Here is a 23,055-nt window from a genome sequence, read left to right on the forward strand (position 1 = left end):
TCTTTAAAACAAAACACAATGGTGTTTTTAAAGTAGTAAACCTAAACTTTTGACCTGAACTTAAGACGAATGTGACTGAGTCACAGCTCAGTCACATTGATATATCTTCCAAACCACACATCAGTAAATGGTACAAAAGTCCGAATGCTGATATGGCTTCAAATAAGCTGGAATAGAAATTAAGTACACATTTACACAATACAAAAGCATTCGAGAAGTTTTGGTTTCCAGTAGTTGTAATCTATAAAAAAACAAAACAACAACAACAACAAAAAAAAAAAAAAAAACATTTTTTATTCAATAACCTTAATGCCGTGATTCTCACAGGGTTTATTTAGCTAAGAAGTTTGCATGTCTTCGAGGGCAGTGGCTGAGTAAAGTTGGATCATAGATGCTGTCTTCGGACCTGCTGATTTTCAAAACCACTCCCCAATTTTTTTTTTGCATGAATCTTTCTGTGGCGGAATGTATTAAAGTGCCTCTGAATCTTATACTGCAACACACTGCCATCTGTTGGTACAAGATGGAAACACGGCTTCACCGCTCATTCTATTCCCCGTCTGTCTGTTGAAGCATCAGCACATCTCTTGCAGCCTTCCATCATCCAATTTTGCCCTAGATGCCCTTATACTTATTGCTCAATAAGCCTTAGTGCATATCAGTTACAGCATGTCAGGTTGAATGCTTTCCTTCAAGCGTACAGTCACGTTGCATTGCATTGCATTCAGAGTGCTGTTGATGTTCCGCCTGGACTGAAGCAGACCGGACTGGATTTTGTGACTTTTCCTAAAAGAGTCGGACCTGTTTCTTCAGTTCGTTCTTTTTCCACTGAGCCAGGCGGTCAAAGGCAGACATGGACATGCCAAAGACTCTGTAAAACTCCTCAGGTGAGAGGTGACGCTATGCAAGGAGAGACGAGAGCAACAGAGACAATTATGACGCTGCAGGGTTTGAGTTTGACCTGTTTGAAAAAGATCTTCAAACAAACCTGACATAAGTCAGTTTAATATAAACTCACGGTAAAAAATAAAAAAGAAATGAAAGTTCTGTGGTGCATCCTGTTATGCACCACATATTGCTATGTTAGGTCATATTCAAATATTTCTAAAATAAGTAAAACAGGCCATAAAACCCATACTTTCCTTTTACCATAGCTATATAGACAAATCAGCAGATGGATATTAGCTGTGACCACACTGTCCATCATGTCACACATTTTAACAAATTTTGAGACAAGCGGATCATAAAAGTGGTTAAAAATAAGCTGCTAAATGTCTGAATTTTTTTTTTACAACAAAGTGAAAACAAGTATTTAATTATTTATTGTAAAGATAAACAACTTAAATATCGCTTCCATAAAACTATTTAGAACCCTAATGCAGTAGTTTATTGAAGCACCTTTGGAAGCAATGAAGGATCTGGGTGTTATTGAGAAGAAAGTTACTTTTTGCATCAATATGTCTGAATTATAGGAGCTTTGTTAATGCTTACCCTCATTATTTTACATCTGTGCAAAATACTGGCTCTGTTTGGCTCTGTCAAAGCTAATCTAATACCAGAACAGAGCTTTCCTGAATTCCTCCCTTTGTTTCCTAAGAGTATGCTTTGTTAATATGTCTTGTTGAAATGTAAAAACTTGTCAGCTGTCTTAGCATCTTCCTGTAATTATTCTTCACTTTATCCTTGTTAATCTTTCAGTCTTGTCTCAGAAATCCACCTCTACAGCATAATGCTGCCATCACCAACTTTGAGTTTAGGTATGGAGCGAGCTTGTGCATCTGCTTGCTAATGTCCAGCAACGATGCATCTGATGAGATTCTCATTTGTCTCCAGAGCAAGTTTGTACTTTTTGGTTCATCAAATATAAATCTAGGGAGACATGTACACAGACATGCATGCAGGTCAAAGCTGTACAACAACAGCAAGGTTTGGAAATAAGCCATAAAAAGTTTTGGGTTTTGAATTATTTACATTGAGATGATAGGGTACACAGTTGCTTTTGGGTATTTAAAAAGCTCTGGTAACTTTACTGCCTTTTAGCCAACATTTGAACAAAGAGACAGTAGGGCTGGACGATATAGAAAAAAAAGGATATCGATTAAATAGAAATCATATTAATCGATATAGATAGTTATCAACAAATTCAAAACATATATTTTAAGCCCTGCCCTGGCCATTTTACGCTGTTGCTTAGTGACCTACTTTTAGATACAGAACACACAAACACTGAATTCAAAATCAAACCTTTATTCAACCAACTTTTTACCAAAACTTGTAGTTTTAAAAAGAAGAAAAAAAGAACGCACACTATCTGAACTCTTTGAAGGGGGCGGAGTTTGGTTCCTGAGTCTGCGTTTGTGATTGGTTGGGAAGATGTAATGACTGCAATATTAACTTACATGATAGGCTAGAATGCAAAAAGAAGACAAGCTGTTATTCTATTGAATTTTTATTGACCCTTTTTTTTCTATTATTGATATAAGTCTATCGATAGATAAATATTGATATTGAATTATCGTCCAGCCCTAAGAAACAGTCCTATCTCACAGGTCATAATCATGAACTGAGTTTCTCTCTGTCATATACCATGAGCTGAGGGGCACTGGATATGTACATATTAATAATGTATATTTTTGTAGGTTTAGGTAGCCACAAAACAAACATCAAAATATCTCAAGGTCCACTGTTTGAAGCACAACACTTGATAAATACATTAGAGGAAATGTTATCAATCTTTTCTTAATAAAAGGGAAAAAAAGGAGCTATAATGCGACCATGCATTTTTCCGTTCAAGGTATCTGGTAAATGCAAATTAATATTTTCGGCAAGAAAAATGGATTTAAGTAGGTTAAAAAATGAATTCAGCAGCCATTTACCTCTAAACGGGCTCTATCCACATCACTGGGAAGACGCTGCTGCCCTCTTACTGACACCACGAGAGCTTCATATGGGTAGATCTAACAGATATAAAGAGAGTAATATAAATTCTTCTCTGGTTTTGATGAATTAGGATGGTCCCTATTGACATTTGCAAAAATGATCATTAAACATTTATGTTAGTTGGCATTTTTAGAATCTTCCTAACCTAAAATGTGCAGCTGAGGGGTTTATCTGACATGTGAAGAAATCCAATTAACACTGACAAGAAAAGCAAATACACAGGGACTTTTTATGTCACCTTCTACTGACCGGATGTAGAAACAACAGTGTAACTCTGTGATGTTACATATAAAACATATAAAAGATTGATCTGTGTTCTTGTCCTTGAAAAAAAATCTACAAAGCAAAACAGTGTTTCTTTTTTTGCTGATTTGGTTCTTGATTTTCTTTTTATACACAGTTCATAGAACTCAGTTCCCACACATCATCCTGGAGGTAAGAGGTCAATTATTTTCACTTGAACAAGGTGTAGGAATGACCCTAACAATGCAACATTTACCTTTGTAAACTGTTTCCCTCTGTCAGGGGTTCATGCTTCTGATTAGAGAGTCATAGGAATAAGACCTATCACTAAGGGGAGCAGTTCTGAGTGAGACACATTGACCAGTCATTATTAACTGGCAGCACCTTTTTCTCACTATAGACTGATCCAGATTTCCCCCTCGAGGCTCATTAACAGTTTTTTTATGCTTGCTGTATTTTACCTTGTATTCTGAAAGACAAAAAGAAAAAAAAAAAGAAAACATGATGAAGATGAGCTGCAGATACCGATATCCTTGCACATTCAGAGGTAAACATTCATCAAAAGGCTTTAACCTTGACAACAGGCTTACCTCTTATCTGCCAGTTAACTGCATTACTGCTGTCGTACTGGTAATAATCTGTGCTTGCACTCCCGGGCTGCGGGAAGAGAACAGGAGCAGATTGGACAAAACAAAGGGTCTGAACTATGGGATAATTCAGCAGAAACACATTAAATCTGGTTATTGATGCGTCCCAAAATTCATCAAAATACTGTAACACGCCATTCGTCTCCCTTGGCCTTGAAAAGCAAACTGTTACAAATGAATTTCAGCTTCAGCGGTGAACTAAGGACTTCACCGGCTTTGTTCTCTCCACGTCTCTCTGTCTCTCTCTTTCGAGATTTAATAGTGGGTTCTGATCATTTTGCTCCTCTGCCATTTTGGACTTTTTTAAACTAAGCCCAAAGTAATAAATCCTGCGTTTGGTTGTTGGTACGGTTGAAAAGCCTGAATATTTATCTGTAGATTTTTTGTAAAGAAAAGGCATCTGTGGATTGAGCATTAGGACTGTGCTCAAACTTTATGCGTTTGACTTTGCTTAAATTTTTTTACTGCCCCTTTTCCTTAGTTTACCTTAAGGCATACATTGATGTCACAACACCATCACTGAATAAATGCTAAGAATAAAAAAGAAGGGCGTAGTGTCATGGTTGAGAAAAAAAAAAACAAAAAAAACGCAATTTCAGTGCAATAAAAAACGCTTGCAAGACATTACTTTGGAGAAAGAAAAATTCTAAGCAAACATCATAGTAAAAAGTCGCCATTTAATTGTATATGTTAATTTTTCCCAATTTGATGCTGCTTCAAAGAAAGAATAATAATGAGTTTTACCCAGGGTTTCAGCTTTATTATGGTTATTTCACTAATTTACAAACAGAATGTCTTTTCACCAAGAGAAATGAACACTTGGTAAACTTAATAATTCTCAAAAATCCTCAAAGGAAACAGGCGCTGTAATAAAAGCAGAAGGAGCGCCATGACTGCTCACCCTGTTCAGTGCGTTCCTGCCGTAGCCTGGCAACGAGGCAGATTTGGCAGTGTAAGAGTCTGGGAAACACAAACATAAAACCACAATCAAACCAACAAAGACACATTATGAACAGACTCCATACCTCAATGCTTCATTTTTCATTTCGAGAGGAACAAGTTTTATTTCCTATTTACTGGAGATAGTTTTTTTTTTTTTTTTTAATCACCTGTTGCCATGTACAATTCTCTGCTGGAACACGTTTCATCCAATTACAAGCAACCATTGTTTACAAATGCCACACATTTATGTAGCAGCAGGGATCGACTAAGCTTACATGCAGATTGCATATGGTAGTTGATCAGAATCATTTGCATCCGAGCCGCTTCTCAACAGCTCAACAGAGTCTTACAGACATGTTGCTGAAAGATTAGAAAAGTACTTCTAATCCGTCTTTGTCAGTTTCTAAGAATATCCCGAAGGCGAAACAATTCCCTCTACTTGGAGCAGGAATTCAAAGCAGGAGTGTTCTTGTCACATACTGGAACTGCTGCTTCTCTGTTAAATAATGAATGCCTCCCTGTGACGCTCCTGTCTCAAAAAAAAAAAAAACATTTGCGTCTCAAGGTGCAACTGGCATAAAGATCACACATGGGTCTTACAGGACAGGATTGAAAAGTGTGGATTTTTTTTCTATTTTGCTGATTTTATGTTATTAGGCTATATATAAATTGTAACCAGAGCGGAATGAGTAAAAAAAAAAAAAAAAAAAAAAAAAGAAAGATATTTCAACACGGTTTTACTCGAGTCAATGTAAAAAGTATCCCATCTAGAAATTAGTCATGTAAGAGAAAAAAAAAAGTATTTGGTAAGACCGCTACTCATGTACTAACTAATCATAACATCTGATTTAATATTTAAAAATGATGTAATCACGCAGAAAAAAATATACAATCATGTACAAAATATGGTATTTTAAAGTATATAACTAAACTTGTTATGAAATAAATTGAGGAAGAAGAAACATTTAAAATTTGTGAAACCAAATAATGTCTATATGCAGTTAATGTCTGTATAGTATAATGGCAAAAGTATTTGGTCATATGCTTTTACAAGTAGGTGATCTTCGATGACATCCTATTCTTAATCTACAGTCATATTAAATAAATTGGAATATTATTGAAAAGTTCATTTATTTCAGTAACTCAATTCACTAAGGTAAACACATCATATAATTTAACACAGTATAATGGTGTTTTAAAGCCTTTATTTATGTTCTGTTATATTTTCCCACCTAAGGCTAATAAAAACATTTAAGATTAGAACAGACCGATAAAAAAGTTTTTAATGCTGAAATGGGGGTCATTGAAAAGTATGTTTAAAACTTGCTTAAAAGTTGTATATTCAAAAGGCACCTTTAATCAGAAATGTATATTTAATAATAATAATAATAATAATAATAATAATAATAATAATAATAATAATAACTTTATTTATAAAGCTCTTTCAAACAAAGTGATGAACAGTAGTTGACAAAACTAGTAAAACATGGAATAAAACGATGCAATTTCAAAACAGGTAAAAACAGATAAAAACAAAAAGGAAACAACAACAAAAATAAAATACTATAAGTTTAGACATAAAATTAAGCTGCCTAAGATCTGATTGAATTTGACTTTGGAAAGTGCCTTTAGATTACATGTTTCATGAATTGGCGCTATATAAATAAAATTCAATTGAATTGAATAGAGTGGAAACATAAAGTGAACAAGTGGGTCTTGAGCTTGACTTTAAAAATCTCCACAGAATATGCCTGTTGAATGTCTAGAGGGAGATTGTTGCATATGACTGTATAAAGTCAAATTTGTTTGGTATTCATATTCATAGTTAGATATGAAAACCAGAATTTCAGCGTCTGGTCTAGTTCATCCCAAAGGCGACCTATAAGGTTGAGATGAGGACTACTAGACCAAGCTTCACACTTCTGCAGCCATGGAAGTCATTGGAACACCTGAATCCAAATAGTTGGATGGTGGGCCCCAAGACTTTTTGCAGTTTAGTGTATGTTAGAACAATGCAAAGTATTTCCAATGACTATCTACTGTTTACTGCATGTTCAGGTGAACTCCGAATTGACCAATGAGCTCAGGAGTTAGAAGATAGCATTAAAACGACAAACGACATTACCCAAGTAAGAATAGAGATAACAATATCACTTGAGTAAAAGAATAAAGTACAGCTCAGTAAAACTACTCCTAAAAATGCATCTTGTTCAAAAAGCTACTCAGTCTCAGGTATATGCAAACCTTGTTACTACCCACCTCCAAACGTTTCTGGAAAAGCTCCTTACATTTCCAGCTTGGTGGCACCTTTTAGGTATAGGTGATGGATTTGCTGCCTGCGCTGCTGCATCAGTGCCAGCAGAGGACAGTAGACTCCCGCATTAACTTTTTTTCCCCCCTCTCATCCCTTCATCATTATTTGTTTCTCTTTCCAAGACTTCCTCATTGACTCCTCCCCTGATATTAGAAAACCCCTCCCACCCCCATTCCTCGCTCAGCCCAGTCCATCTTTTCTCCCAGCCTCAGTCTCCCTTGATCACTTTCATGTTCAGAGGAATTGGATTGCACGGCAGTGTCAGGGAGCTGAGCAAAAACGCCGTGATGCAGGAGAACACTGACTGGGGCCTGGATCCGCACAAAAGAGCAACCTCCTCTTTCACCAGCAAATGAGAAACGAGTACGAGTGTCACAAACATAGCTGTTTTTATCAAGGTAATAAATACTTAGGAAACGACTCGCCTCGCTATTTCATTCAATAAGATCTGTGGGGTCAACTTGGGAATTCAGGGGTCTAAATTACCCGAGCAAGAAAAAAAAAAAGTGTAGTAAGTGGAATAGCATATTGCTTCAGTTCAAAAATATATGAAGGATAATGAGAGAAACAGATGAATATTATTATGTCTACGTCTGAGTAATTAATGCATTATCTTATGTCACCTCTGATCATTTGGCAAAGCCTCCTTATAGCTGGCTGACCCAAGCGGTGCTGACTGTCTTACGCTCTCGATCCCATCCTCCATCTTTATCTTTCCTGGCCCTAAACCACCTTCTCTCCCAACCCGTCCACCTTTTATGGGTTTATCATTCAAACTACTCAACCTGTGTATAATGGCCCCCGTTTCAACCCAACCTTCCTTCTTGTCCTGCTCATTGATCTCTCTTCGTCCCTCTCTTCATCCTCCTTCCGATGTGTGACGCCTTTTAATCTGTCACTTTGGAAATCTTTTGCAAGCCATCTCTCTGTCTGGACCCTTGTTGTTCTACTCATCCTCCTCATCCCTTTTCATTTCACGCATGCTTCTCCTCCCTCTTTATAGCCTTCTTTTGTCATACTCATCCTCCTCATGCATCTTAATCACCTACTTCGCGACTGAGTTTTTATCTCACTCATCTGCTTGATTCGTTTTTATGACCCTTTTTTCATCCGCAATCCCTCTTTACCTCTTTGTCCTAGCCATCTTCTTCCTCATCCTTGTTATGACATATACTGTACTCATCTATGGTCATAGCCCTTTTTACATCCTGTCCACCTTCCTCCAGCCTCTGCCTACCCGTATCCTCCCCATCACTCTTTATTACCCTGTTTTTATTCCACCCATCCTCATCATCTCTCTTCTTGACCGGGTTTTGATCCCATTCATCATCCTCGTTCCTCTTTACAACACCCTTTTTCACTCCACTCATTCTTTCCAGCCCTCCTCACAACCATTTCTTTTATTTTGATCTGAATGAAAAAATACTACTCATCCTTCTTCTCTGCTTTAGTCTTCCTTCCCAAACCCTTTAACAACTCCTTTCTACCCAGTTTGGTTCTATTTAATTTTCAGTTGTTCAGAAAAAAAATTGACACAAGAAGATGTCTTGTGTCAATTCTTAAGTGCTTTGCCACCTGAAGAAACAAACAAAAGTCTAAAAGAAGATCTCTACTGTCAAACTTGATCTAATCTGTAACAGTCAAATTTGCTTTAACAAATCATTAATTATATTGTCCACAAAAATAATTTCCATTCATAACATCTATTTATGAATTTTCTTTTTCCTAAAGTAATCCAATTGCGACATGAGCGCTAATCGGAGTCTCTTGCTTTCAAGCTAATTCTCAATGAGCCTCTTCAGATGAAGCTCATCCATTTGATCCATTTATTCCTTCTCGAACCAATGAACCCACATAGCTGTGACATGGTGTTTCCTAACGAACATCCCCTCTAATGCCCTCCATACTAGGCTGTTACCAAACAGATGGCACGGGGTTTCAAGTCAGTGAATTTTGGATCGTTTTTTTTTTTAAAACTTGACAAATATAAACCTGAGCCGCAGCTCCATTCATCCTCCCACCTGTAACCCACAAGACTGAGCTGTGTTTGGCTGTGCCTGTGCGAGTTGATAACAATCTCCCACTCAAAGCTCTGCTGCTTCTGTCACCGCAGAAACAAGAGGATGAAGGAGATAGGGGAGAAGACTAGCTGTGGATGAACACACAGATCTGAATGCATTGATGGACCGTAAACTCACCGTTGTCTGCACTTAATGTGGACCTGGGAGCTGAGAAAAGAGACAAAAAAAAGTGTTATCCACCAAGAATCACAGCATTAATAAAGTCCTGGATTTTATTCTTGACAGCTTCACTGTACATATGCGCCCCACAAACATAATCTGCACGCTACCTAAAAATCTAACAGTGTGGAGGAGACATGTTATTTATAATGCAATCAACTGAAACATCTTCTTTCAGGGAAAAACGCTTTAAAAATCAAGGACATTTTTTTTTTTAAAAAGACATTAATCTGCGGACAGAATGAGCATAAAACTGTCCTTCCATCCATCCATCTTTCAGCGCCACTTCATTTTCCATCCATTTTTTCTGTTCAGGGTTGGAGGGGATCTGGCGTCTATTACCAGGGCTCAGTGGGTGGGAGGCGGAGTACACCTTTGAAAAGTTGCACAAAGACACAGAGGGCCTTGCAAAAGTAACCATAACCTCTGATATTTTTTATATTTGCTCCTATGACAACCACAAACTGTCTATTATTTTGTACCACATAATTGTAAATGGGATGAAACATTTTTCTTACCAATAACGTTTTGCTGCATTTTTATTCACGCCCAACCCCCCTCACGCACACATACTCTGAGACCCCCAAAATACAGTCTAGTTAAGGCACATGCCATCAGAGGTAGCCAGTAGATAGTTAAGTTGCATGTGCTGTTATTTTCTCTGTACAGATACAACCTCTCCCTAACGGAAGAGAGGTCTGCAGAAAGTTTAAAAGAAAGCCATGAAAAGCCCCACTTTGCAGTTAACAAATCATTAAAGAGAGGAGAAAGCAAGAATAATATGGATGAAGTTTAATGTTCTGGCTCCCCCATAAAATCCCACATTTAGTGGGAGCTCGACTCCGCCCTTCACCCTGAACACACCGTCCACTCTGAGAAATATGGTGGCGGCAGCATGAAGCTGTGGGGAGGCTTTTCTTCAGCAGCAACAGGGAAGCTAGTCGAAGATGACGGGTAGATGGATGGAGCTAGATATAGGGAATCAGAAAACTTATCACAGACTGAAAACATACTTCAGACTGAGATGGAAGTTTACCTTCCTGCAGGACTACTACCCTAAACTGCTGCCAGAGCTGCAATAGAATGAAAAAAAATATATCTATCTCTTTTCTTCCTATAGCTCTGCTGGTCGCTCACATAAAACCCAAATAAAACATGCTGAAATTCATGATTGCAACATGACAAAAAGGGGAAAGGTTCTAGGGGTATCAATACTTTTGTAACAAATTAAAACCTTTCTGTAACACAAAGTATAAGAAAAGGTTATTGAAAATTGTAATTTTTTTACACTAACAACTTATATATTAAAATATTTACCCTCCTGATCCTCAGGTGCATTTTGTTTGGGTGAATTTAGGGTACGTAACTATATAAACATGAGAACCAAAGAACAGTTAATTCAACTTTTCAGATCTCTGTGTCTTATAATATACGTCAAAGTTGACTTTGTCCATTTAGTCTGTGGAATTAATCTCAATGATGGCAGGAGTTTTCAGTTTGGGAAAAGTAGTAAATCTCGCTGCTGTGGGACATCTATAAAACATCAGCCGTGTGATGCACCATCCCCTCAAAGCACCATCATGCAGGCATAATCACCATCAAAATCTACCCATCATATAAAATATGAATCACCACAGGCATCACCACTGCAGCTACTGTGCAAGGTTTATGTTTGTGGCATGCATGAGTGATTATTTTTCTTTACCATTCAGGGAGGCCATAGAAACTGCATTTAATGAATACGATAAGGGAGTAAGCTTTCATAAAAAAAAAAAAAAACTTTGTGTTGAAAAATAGCGCACTCAGAATGAAAATGCTAAATTGTTGCATTCATAATATTCACAACGATTCATCCTCAGCTCGAAAATAAAAAGTCAATTTCTAGCTGACGCAGATGGTTGACAAACATTTGCAAGCCGTGTTATTTACTCATCCAGACTGGGTCCAGACAGTTTGTGTACAACATAGATTTGACTGGAAAAAAAGTTTTTTTTGTGTGCTCCCCTCAATAGTCACTGATGATATCAGTGTCATCTAGCAGTTTAATGCAGCTAATTTGTCATAAATGGGCAAGCTATTGTCGATTTCATGACTAAAAAACCTTTCTGCTCAACAGGAAAATGTGCGTACATGCAAATGATCAATCACTTTGTTGTCTGCTGAGAAGTCTCAGTTCATGGTGCAAATTTCTGAATGCTAAGTCAAGTTGGAAGGAAAAAAAAAACGACACAAAATGTTTTGTGATCCTGACCATGTTAAGGTTGGATTTTGTGTAATTTCTCTTTTTTTATACATTCTTTGTAATAATAATAAAAAAATGTATATCCTGAAATGTGTGGTTTCAGGATGAGCGTTGTTCTGCATGGATAAATGCAACAGAGTTCTTCTCAGAAGTCTTACTTTAAAGAAAAGCAGAAATTTATCACATTGTTGGAAATTCTAATCAAAAATAGATAACCCTCATGAATATTGCCATTGTAACTCAACCATTGTCATTATTTAGCCCTGTAACTGCAGCTGAATATTGGACTGTCGTATTCAAACTTAGCAAAATCCTGAAAATCTGTCTTGTTTCGACTCTCCATCCAGCCTGAGAGCTTTTAGACATATGTAGACATATTTATGTAGATGGCCTTTTGCCTTTTAATTTTCAGACACGTTCACGTTATTATGAAGGTAAACTCGACAAAAAAATAAATAAAACTGGGTTTTCCCAACAATTACATAATTCTGGACCTGAAATTGTATTCCACAGAGGGGTGATATTTGTATGAGCATGCCATTCACTATAAATGTCATTTCGTTTGAATGTCTTGATCTGAACCCGGGTGTCGGCTCAGGGGACTGCTTTAAAGGATTTTTGGTATCAAGAGTCCCGGTACAAAACCCATGTCTTCACAACTTCTGTTGGTCTATCTCAAATCCCCTATTGCAGGTGTAAGACAGAAATTAGGGGACTTTATTGTCAATAAATATATTATCACTGAATCAACGGATCAAACTAATCTGATTTTCCCTAATGATTTTAACTTCTTTTTACATTTTAATGTTAAACTGTTGATGAGTGAAAGACTGTGCTGGCTGCTGCAGCCCCTGGTCCGCGCCACGTCTCCTGCCCCGGCCTTCTCTGCCCTGCACTCAGACATCCTTGCTTTTCCCGCAAAGCCGAAAAGCTAGTTTTTAAATTCCGTGACATCCAAAGCAAAAAATAAGGTTGATTAAACAGGAGGGGAAAAAAATTCCACAAGCTTTTTCCACACATGGTCAACTTGAAATGCATGGATGGATGCAAATTATTCTGATGGGAACATCCCTATTAGTTTGATCCAGGGGCTTCAGCACCTGGTGGACCTTCTGTGAGACATTTTTTTTCAGAAGTCAGGGACGATTGGTGTTTGAATGTAATAGAAATCTAATATACTAAGTGAATATACTTAAACACAACTTTTTCCACATTTTTTAGCTTTATTTTATTTATTTATTTATGCCAAACAGCAGACAAACGCAAAAGGGTCAGGATTAATCTAACCTGTTATAGCAGCAGTCACCATAAAGCCCACAGTGGTTGTGCGCGGCACTTTTCTTTGAGACTCCCTCCTGTGTTCATTTCTTTCATTTGCTCTTTGACCCTGATTTACCTCCAGGGAGAATGCCGTACATCTTCTTAGAGCAGCTCCAAATTGCTTTAGCTTCACATTCCCTCCCCCTCCAGCTCCTCCATCTAATTCAATTTCTGTTGTATTTGCTTCCTCCGCCTCTTCTGGGAAAAAAAAAAAAATCTTTTTGCTCACCTGGTCTCCCCCTACTCCCACCCTCTCCTTTTTTATGAGTCACTCTGTCTTAGTATCATCCTTCCAGGTGCACTGCAGGCCGGGAGGACTGGGACTGGAGGAGGACTTAATAAAGAAATGGGAAAACTCCCCCCGCAGATGCTTTGGTTAAGTGGGGGAAGTGTCACACTGTCCTGGGCGACAACCTGCCCTGAACCTGGTGGTGTAAACAATGGTGTGTAATTAAACATACAAACTGTGCTGTCTAAAGATTCAATCAGTGTTGGGTCCTATTTTTCAACCACCCACCTGATCTTTTGGCTAAGATTGGACTGAGTTCCTAGAACTATTGTTCAGTTCTGAACTCCATCTTATCAAATTGTCATTCAGTAATGGATGTAGATTCGTAATATATAAGTAAGCAGTATTATATAAGTTCAGTCCATTTACCATTTGACCATTTATCATTCTTAGTCAGATTCTGTTTGTTCTGGATTGTTGTTCTTTTCATTCTTTTACTGAAGTTAGAGGGACTAACACTGGTCACTGCTGGCTGAGAAAAGTTGGAATAGTTTCTTTCTGCCCAAAGTCCCACACGTCTTTCTGCATGAATTTATTTACAACTACATGATAAACAAATATTTTCTTAAAAAAAAGATGCCTATTTAAAGGTCATAGCGACAAGTTTTTCATCAAAAAATATTCATTTTTCAAAAATAATACATCCACAGAACGTCTAGAGTGGTGCAGAATAAAAAGGTACATTTAACTGAATAATAAATATATAGTACAAAAGTAATTGTTTTAAAATTTTGATGGGTCCAAAATATTTACTTCTGCCTACAATGCCAATGTCAACATGAAAGGATCCTGCACCAATAGGAATGCTAGGTTGGAGTCATGTGAGACGGAGCTCAGTCGTAGTAGCGCTGACAAATGAATTCTTCTCAGCATTACATTTCTCAGATTGAAGCGGAGCAAAAAATATGCAAAAAGAGGGTGAAAATCCGTCAAGCTTTTAAGTGTTAGTGGCAACTTTAAGAAGCAATGGGGCTCAGAAGCTACGTGGAGGTTGCTGCTTTCCTTCTGGACGGGTAAGTTTAATGTTTGCTGGTGCTACGTGGCATGCCACCTACTGGCCTAGTTACATTAGCCATTAATGGGGCATTACAGTTAATAAAAGAATTTACATTAGATTATTGTATTTATGCTGCAATCAGAGATTTAGCATTTAACTAAACAATTCTCGGCCCGTGAATAAATATATAATTGTTTTCATAATCGGTTTTCCTTCTTCATTCATGGAAAATATTTAAAAGAAACTGCATATTTTTCAGAAATTCAGTCTGAGTAGGAACTCTCACAGCAAGTTAAAGCTTAATAAGCCTCAAACAGTATTCACACTTGAGTTTATACAGTTAACTTTCAAGGCTTTTAGTGATGAACTGTGACGATGAACAAGTTGAATGACTTGTAAAAGTAGAGAAGAAGAAAAGCTTATTTTCACATATTACTGAAATTGTAGCTTAGGAACATCAGAACCTATGTCAAACCATGATCGTTTTCCAACTGCGTTTAAGTACTTAGGTCAGGCTTGTCCAAAGTGCAGCCTGGGAGCCATTTGCGCCCCCTGGAGTGATTTTTCTTCAGCCTTCGTCTGCAATTCCAGAAATATGCAAATTTGTCCTACCAGTACAGATGGTTTATGCAGATCGGAACTCAAACATGGTTGTGTGGCTAAGTTGACTGAATATGTAGGGGAATAGACATTAGGCAAAATAGGTGGAGCAATTAAGCACAGGTGAAACATGTAGAGATAGCTAAGCAGAGGGAGAAAGAGAGCAATGATATGGCAAAGACAGGAGGGGAAGCGAACCAACAGAAGCAAGGGAACGGAAACAGGAACACAAGCAGAAGGACCAAATATAGCCAAAAGAACTCACTAATGCAACTAAGAACAGGCAGACAGGAAAATAAAGATCTAGCAGAACTACTAAAAACATAATGAACAGGAACTGAGTTCGACAGGAAATTAAACTAACTGACTAATAAAGAAGGTGAGAACACATACACAAAACAGCAGGATCCCCAGGAGCCTAACACTATATAATCAAACTCCTGGGGATCCTAACAAAGAGTGAACATAATTATGTACTTAATGCTGAGAATAATAATCTCTCTCTACGCAAGGACAACTGAAAACATTTAAAATAATTTGCCTGTAAGGTAGCCGTGAAAACATTTTTGCGCTTCAGTTTTTGATGTATGCTGATTTATGTTCCTTTTCTGCAAAAATCTGACTAGTGTATTATTTTAAATAAAATCTTGCATGTTTAGTTATTTGTTACTGCAGGTAAAAAAAAAATACAATTAGTTTTTTACATTTTTAGCCTTTAAATACATTGATTTTATGACCTGTTGGCACCTTTAACCGGATGATTTTGGTCTACATGACTAGGGCTGAACGATTTTGCAAAATAATCTAATTGCGATTTTTTTTTCTTAATATTGCGATTTAATGCGATTTTTTTTCCCCAGTTTAATTTATCATGTGTTTTAAAATATATACAAACAACAAATCAATTTGTTTCCTCGCCATGTGGATTAGTTGTTAAAAGACCCGCAGCATCTAAACTCAGAGCAGAAATGATTGCGTTCTGCCTACAATATATTTCAACCAAAATTGCAATTTTGACTTTTCTCTGCATTAACCACAAGCAACAAAAATGTTCTCTAAAAAAAGATGTTTGTAAAGAAGGACTATTTAAAACAAGAACTTTTAATGTTTCTATTAATCAGAATATTATTCAAGAGAACAGCTTTTAACAGCTTTGACCAGAACTTAATGCTATGTATGATTATATAAACTCTAAAACAAGTAATAAAATTAGATTATCTCACTGCTGCAACTGTTTTCCCTTCCATGTGGAGCAAACCCACTTTAAACATTTTACCAACACCTAATGGACGTGTCTAATTCACTAATTGTTACATAGCCAAAAATTGCAGACCTCTGCGATTTGGAAATTGCGTTTTTTTAAAATTGCGATTATATTGAAAATGCGATTAATTGTTCAGCCCTACATGACACCATGAACACCACAGAGTTACGTCCTCAGTTCAGTACATTAACAAAAAATTAAACTTATACCATTAGACATAGAGGAGGAAATCATAATCAGGGCCTTGAATCAAAATAAAGAACGACAAACTAGAGTAAAATAAAAATAAAACTGAACAAATCTGCCTTAATTGTCCACACAGTTTTACAAACTGGCCTTTTTTGCGTAATCTTTAGCAAAGATTCAGCAGAAATACTACCAGACAAACAAAACACTTCACACTTTACTAAATCATATAAAGTTTCCACAGTTCTTTGCTAGGCAAAGGATTTAAAATCCCGCAGTGACACTCTCACAGTGTAAAACTATTAAACACAGAGACTTACAGCCATTAAGGGAGCTGTATTCCAGATTGTTTAGCGTCTCCTTGCTGTTACTCTGGGAGCTGCGCGCGCTCCTCCAGTGGTTGTTATCCTGACCCGCTGATCGTGCCTTCATCTCCTCCTTTAGTATCATCCTGCCGATTCCCTGCATGATGGAAGGAATAAAATTATCCAAACAGAGATAAAAAAAATTAAGTTAAAACTTACACAAAGAGGAAAAAAGAACGTAAGTGAAAAAGGATTTGGATTTATGAGCTGATAAATGATGACTAAATGTGGCCAAATGAGAGAACATATATGATTATTCTTGCTCTAGAAGGGAGAATATCGAGTAAACAAGGAAGTGGAGAGCACAGGGGAATCACTTTGATTCAGTGTCCAGTGGGTGAGGTTGGAAAGAAGCATTTAATTAGCTGACTCATTAAATATTAACATTCACTTAAATTATAAAGGTAGGACGCAGTCTTACTTTCTTACCTTGTTTATGTTATGATTCCATCCATCCTCTTCTCCTCCAGATGAAAACCTCCTCACCCTGGAGACTGGAGGTGAGATGGAGGGAGGATAAGGAAGCGAAGGGTAAATGGCGTGGCAATAGGAAAGAAGAATGCTAAGTCGAAGCTATTTTGTGCATTCAAAGGTTAAAATGGCTCCTTCAGCTGTCTGGTGAAGCAGCTATCCTTGCATAGGGGTATACCTACATTTGTTTAGAACTTCTGAACCCAATAACATTTAGCTAAGTTCCAAAGACAAACTACTTTTATTTGGACATCATGTGACATAACAACAGCTCATTGTGCAGAATTGGGAAAAACAAGCAAACAGGATACATGGCTTATACATTTTGCATGCTTAAGTGTCTTAAATGTGTTTATAGATTCGTATTTAACCCCTTCACTCTAAAAACTAATTAAAGTCCAGTAAAATGCATGCCTTCAGATGTCATATAATCAGTAAATAGTTGACCTGTTTGTAATTTAACCTCAGTGTTAAAGACCAAAGAGGTTTGACTGAAAACATCAGTGAACAAATAGCAACATGAAGTCCAAGGAAACAACAAACCGGACACGGTTGAAGTCATGGGCAAGTTTGTTTGTGTTTGGGACCATAAATGAATGTATTTTTGTTATGTGCATTGCACATTTTATGATTTATTCACTGCAAAAACGGAACTCAAAATAAATAAAATGTTCTTAAAATGAGTGTATTTGTCCTTGATTTGAGCAGGTAAATAAGATGATCTGCCAATGGAATAAGATTTCTGCACTTAAAATAGGAACAATCCATCTCCATCATCTTATTTCAAGTGCAGGATGTCTAATAATCTTATTTTAGGGGTATAAATACTCATTCCATTGGCAAATAATCTTATTTACCTGCTCAAATCAAGGACAAATACACTAACTTTAAGAACATTTTACTTATTTTTAGATCCATTTTTGCTGTGTTGGTATGTTTTTTTATTATTTGTTTTTATTTTAGTTTTATTTTTGCTAGATGATGAAGAGACATTTCCATTTTAGGACTTTATAGTGTCTCTTCTTATAAAAACTCTTTGAGACTGGAACAGAGGTCCGTCTCCCATCAGTAAAAACACTAAACCTGAATTTAACCTGACAGTGTCTATTTCACAATCGAGCTAAAATTACAGGTCTAGGTGCACAAAGATGGCAGAGGCATAAACCAAAGAATTGTAGGCAATAATTGTACTATAATATATTTACTTTGTGTTTGAGGCGTTTGGAGGAGGCTATTACAAATGCTTCTCAGATTTAACTTGTAAAAATATTTGAATAAATCCACCTCCCAACTAATACACCACTTTCCACTGATCTGTCAAATGAACCGCTAATGAAATACGCTATAGTTTGTGACTGCGATGTGAAAAAGTATTAAAAAAAAGGTTGAGGTGTATGAAGAATTTTACAAGGCATTAAATATTATGTAATATGTCACAGAAGTGTAAGAAGGATAGTTAAATCGAAGGAGATTTACCTTTCGGGGAGCCACCATAGGGAAAATAATTGGAGTCTGTGTGATAAAGGCTGTTGCAGTTGGAGGTGGAAAAGCGGCTGGAATTGAAGAGATTTTCATTGATCTTACTCCTATTGGTTGGAGAGGCAGGAATGTCTGACAAAAAGAGACAGAAAACACAGAATTGTAGAAAATACATACTTTCAACTTTTCCCTTACTCATACTGTTTGTATTCAAAGAAAACTGAAGATGGACTGGGGGGGGGGGGATGCTGCAATGATTTTATGAGTCACTATGATCAATTTTTATTTTGCACTCTCTAATAGCACACCCTAATGTCAGAATAAACACATTTTAACTCTAAAGGATGGTATTGCAGGTAATAGCTGGCATTTTGTTTTTTTAGTAGCCAGACTCAGTGATGTGATGAGAAAGATTAGAGAGGAAGTGACTGCTGTGACAGATAGCAAAGGTCATGTGTTGGTTTAAGTTACATCAACTGCAACAAGTGTTAGTGTTTGAACAGTCTAGAGATACACAAATCCATCCTTTCATGCTTCGCAGAACCAACAGGCTGCATATTTATCTGATATTTTGCCAAAATGCAAAAAAAAGAAGAAAAAAATTGACGGTTTGCAAAACGATTCAAGCTGTAAATTTAAATTCATGTGTTCAACCCAGATCACAAACTGCCAGCTCAGACTCGAGAGAAAGGTATGTCAGCACTTTGGAGCACGGCGTAAATCATGCAGAGGTCTTTCTGAGGGATTGTAACTCTGCGGGCCCGACTTCTGTGCATGCTCTGATGGATCACCTACACACTCGGTGTTGGCAACACTTCTCTCAGTTGATTTTACCTCTTAAATTACCTGCTAAATCTGTAATCTAACTTTTGATTTGCAACCACTGTCAGTTCCCTGCCTCCTCGAGGTTTTCTGCTTTTTCTTTAGGTTAGGTTAATAAGGAAAAATCATTAGCAGTCAGTGCATGGTTTTAAAATTATGTGTGTTGAAAATCTTTATTAAACCCGATGAAATATTCAACAGGGATGTAACCCAAATTCTGGTTTGATACGGGCTCACAATCTGTTAATATTTCATAAGAATGCATCCAAAGCAATAGCATTTTATTAAATTATACATGACAGTTGAGCATTTCTACAACCATTTATCGTCAGATTTCAACAAATCGCTTCACTAAAGCAACAAAGAAACGATCCACTGGTGAAGTACATGTCTACTAGATTTTGTTCACATGTTCTGGATTTGAAATAAAGGGAAATGAAATGGCAATGCATAGATATGGAGTGGTAAATGGGTAAACTGACATAGAAGGTCCCAGCTGAAGGCCTGGGATGCAGCACTGAGATCATAAGAGGTGAATTGAAAAAAAAAAGGGCATCCAGAAGGCAAAATTCAGAAAACAACAGGAATAATGTGACTCTAATTACAATCTCTGCATTTAAATGACTTTCAATTATTAGTCTGGCGTTTAAACCTGGAGATAATCAACTTTTTTACTGTATATGCTTTTATTCCCTACAGGGAATGTTTAATTTATACTATTTTTATTCTTTTTTTTAATTTATTGCTTCCTAAACGTTATTTCAGATGGTATTGTTAGGTGCATCATATTGAATTTGTTTTACCGTGAATCTTTTGGCAGCCATAGCCGCCTGTAAATTACTGTGAATTTACAGTTTTTAGTAAAAATACTGCAATAAATCTTACAGTTGTAAGCCACAGTTTTACAGAAAGAGTAACACAATTTTTCTTGTATTCCCATATGGTTATTTTGTTCATGATAATTTTCCATGAACAAAGTAAGTTCTCCACTGTGAACCTTTCAAATAAAATGCATCATACTGCACGCAGAGTCATTGTACATTTTTTTTAGATGGCTTTTCTCAGCTGCTGGTGACGTACTATAAAATCCACCATGATATATTTTCAGTGGAGGAAAAAAAAAAACGGTGAGTTTCAAAAACTCATATTAGAATTAAATTAAAATGACATGTAATTAAAAAAAACATCTCTGACAATCTGGTTAGGATAAATTATCTCACTAATTCAATAAAAAATAACTGATTATCAATGATGTTGGGCAAGCAAGTTTATGTAGATAAATATGTTTCTGCATTCATTTATGTAATGCTATTTTCAGGCTCTTTGTGATGTTTGAAGAAAATTCAATATAAGATTAAAAAGCATCTGCAACATCCAGATTATCTCCTACATAGGGCTCCACTTGTTTGCAAACTGACTAGATCTGTGCAGGCTTTCACAAAAGGGATTTGTCCCATTACTCCCCTTTAGAGACGGGATATTTCAAAGCTTCTTCTATTTCATTAGAAGAGTAAAATAGAAGTGTTTTGCTGAGAATTCAATACAATATATTCATGAATCAGCAAGCTGAGCGGGAAAGAAAGCTTACGTTGGTAATAAAAGGCAGAACACTGGAAGAAATTCACTAACCTTGTCTCTTGTAGATGGGGGGTTTCCTGTAAATGTTGCTTTCTTCAGACGCTGAGAGAAACAAACTGATAGTTAGTGGCAGACAGCAGATCTTACTTTGAGAGGAGAAAGAGCTCCGCTCTTCATTTTGTACACGTACGGTTTACACATTTACCATAGATGTAACAATCAGGTAAACAGGGTTTATATACTGTAAGAAAAACTATGGAAAAGTCTGGAATTAGATTCAAGTAAATGAAAGAGCAAGGAAAATATTTGTAATTTCCCAATCTATTCTTTTTTCCCTATGTCTAAATCTTGTGTCCTTTACTTCATTGTGTCCTCCCTTCCTTTCTTCCTTTCATCCTTCCTTGTGTCCTTTACTTCATTGTGTCCTCCCTTCCTTTCTTCCTTACATCCTTCCTTGTGTCCTTTACTTCATTGTGTCCTCCATTCCTTTCTTCCTTACATCCTTCCTTGTGTCCTTTACTTCATTGTGTCCTCCCTTCCTTTCTTCCTTACATCCTTCCTCGTGTCCTTTACTTCATTGTGTCCTCCCTTCCTTTCTTCCTTACATCCTTCCTTGTGTCCTTTACTTCATTGTGTCTTCCCTTCCTTTCTTCCTTACATCCTTCCTTGTGTCCTTTACTTCATTGTGTCCTCCCTTCCTTTCTTCCTTACATCCTTCCTTGTGTCCTTTACTTCATTGTGTCCTCCCTTCCTTTCTTCCTTACATCCTTCTTTGTGTCCTTTACTTCATTGTGTCCTCCCTTCCTTTCTTCCTTACATCCTTCCTTGTGTCCTTTACTTCACTGTGTCCTCCCTTCCTTTCTTCCTTACATCCTTCCTCGTGTCCTTTACTTCATTGTGTCCTCCCTTCCTTTCTTCCTTACATCCTTCCTTGTGTCCTTTACTTTATTGTGTCTTTCCTTCCTTCCTTCCTTCCTTCCTTACATCCTTCCTTGTGTCCTTTACTTCATTGTGTCCTTCCTTCCTTCCTTCCTTCCTTCCTTCCTTCCTTCATTTCTTTCATTTTGCTTAGGTTGCATATTTTAAGCTTCGCCAGTGTGGAAATATCTCCTATAAATTGGCAGTGAACTTCTTCTATATGTTTTTTACATTGAACATAAACGCCGAGAGTCCTCTGGAAACTTGGTCTAGAATTTTGTCCTTAAAATAATAATAACAAAACGTGTAGAAACTGTAAGTACAGCAAGGATGCTGCTGTGCATCCAGACATCCTGATTGGCATGCAGAGAGGATGATTTAAACAGCCTTACAGCGCTCGATCAAAAAGAGAGGCAGATGGCAGGACAATAAAGCAGAGGGAAGAAAGCAGTTCAAGGGTGGAGGAGCCAGAGGAGTAAAAGAAAGGGTATTAGGAAGGAGAAACTTGATGATTGTTCCACATTCATTTGTATTGATGCGGGGAAATCCCCTCATCTGTATGTCACAATAAATCACTGCTAGTTTTCTACCATAAATTTGTGTGGATAGTTTTCAAGTCGCTGAACAGAGCGTGCCACTGATCCAACGTTAGAGCTTTAACTCCCTGCAGACCATGCTTGCTAAATGCGCTCATGTGGTACTGTGGAGCACTTTGGATAAAAGCACGTGCCAAATACATTTTTGCTTGCTCTTGTAGCGGAGAATGAAACGATTGCTAATGCAGGGCTGGCAAGCACGTCAAAACAAAAAAAAACAAGAGGAATGTGGCATACAGAGATGGGCTGAAGGGGGGAATGACAATGGGGAAATCAGATGAGAGGCTTGCAGTGAAAGGATGAAGCCTTTAAAAGGGAAATGACCCAGGGTAAAGTGGATTTAAAGGTGAAGTTCGGCATTAAATTTGTAAAGTGAAAGGTTGATGGAGTGTGGAAATTAAATTAGCTTGCATTAGCTGGTAGACAAAAGTGGTCACAAGCCACTGAAGAGCTCTCAATCAGTAAGTTTCCCCACTAGAAACAGAAAAGAGAATCTACATTTTTATAAATAAAAATCTGAAATTTGTGGTATGCATTTGTATTCAACCACCCCTAACTATTAAATCCAGCGCAACTAATCGTCTTCAGAAGTTACCTAATTA

The 23,055-nt window shown here is 37.2% G+C and overlaps 1 protein-coding gene across 1 annotated transcript in view; it reads right to left on the reverse strand.

Annotated features, from left to right (window-relative positions):
• Positions 1-444: 444 nt before the first annotated feature.
• The window catches only part of LOC105916221 (actin-binding LIM protein 3), a gene marked incomplete in the record, with an annotated part of 76,947 nt that continues 54,336 nt past the window's right edge, over positions 445-23,055 (reverse strand). Inside the window, 11 exon segments of the mRNA XM_036142936.1 lie at positions 445-900; positions 2,877-2,957; positions 3,645-3,652; positions 3,774-3,840; positions 4,732-4,790; positions 9,285-9,314; positions 16,545-16,686; positions 17,019-17,083; positions 18,537-18,572; positions 18,645-18,671; positions 20,991-21,041. Of these exon segments, the coding sequence (XP_035998829.1) occupies positions 787-900; positions 2,877-2,957; positions 3,645-3,652; positions 3,774-3,840; positions 4,732-4,790; positions 9,285-9,314; positions 16,545-16,686; positions 17,019-17,083; positions 18,537-18,572; positions 18,645-18,671; positions 20,991-21,041 (680 nt within the window).

This window comes from Fundulus heteroclitus, chromosome 11 (assembly GCF_011125445.2).
Source record: "Fundulus heteroclitus isolate FHET01 chromosome 11, MU-UCD_Fhet_4.1, whole genome shotgun sequence".
Taxonomy (NCBI): Eukaryota; Metazoa; Chordata; class Actinopteri; order Cyprinodontiformes; family Fundulidae; genus Fundulus; species Fundulus heteroclitus.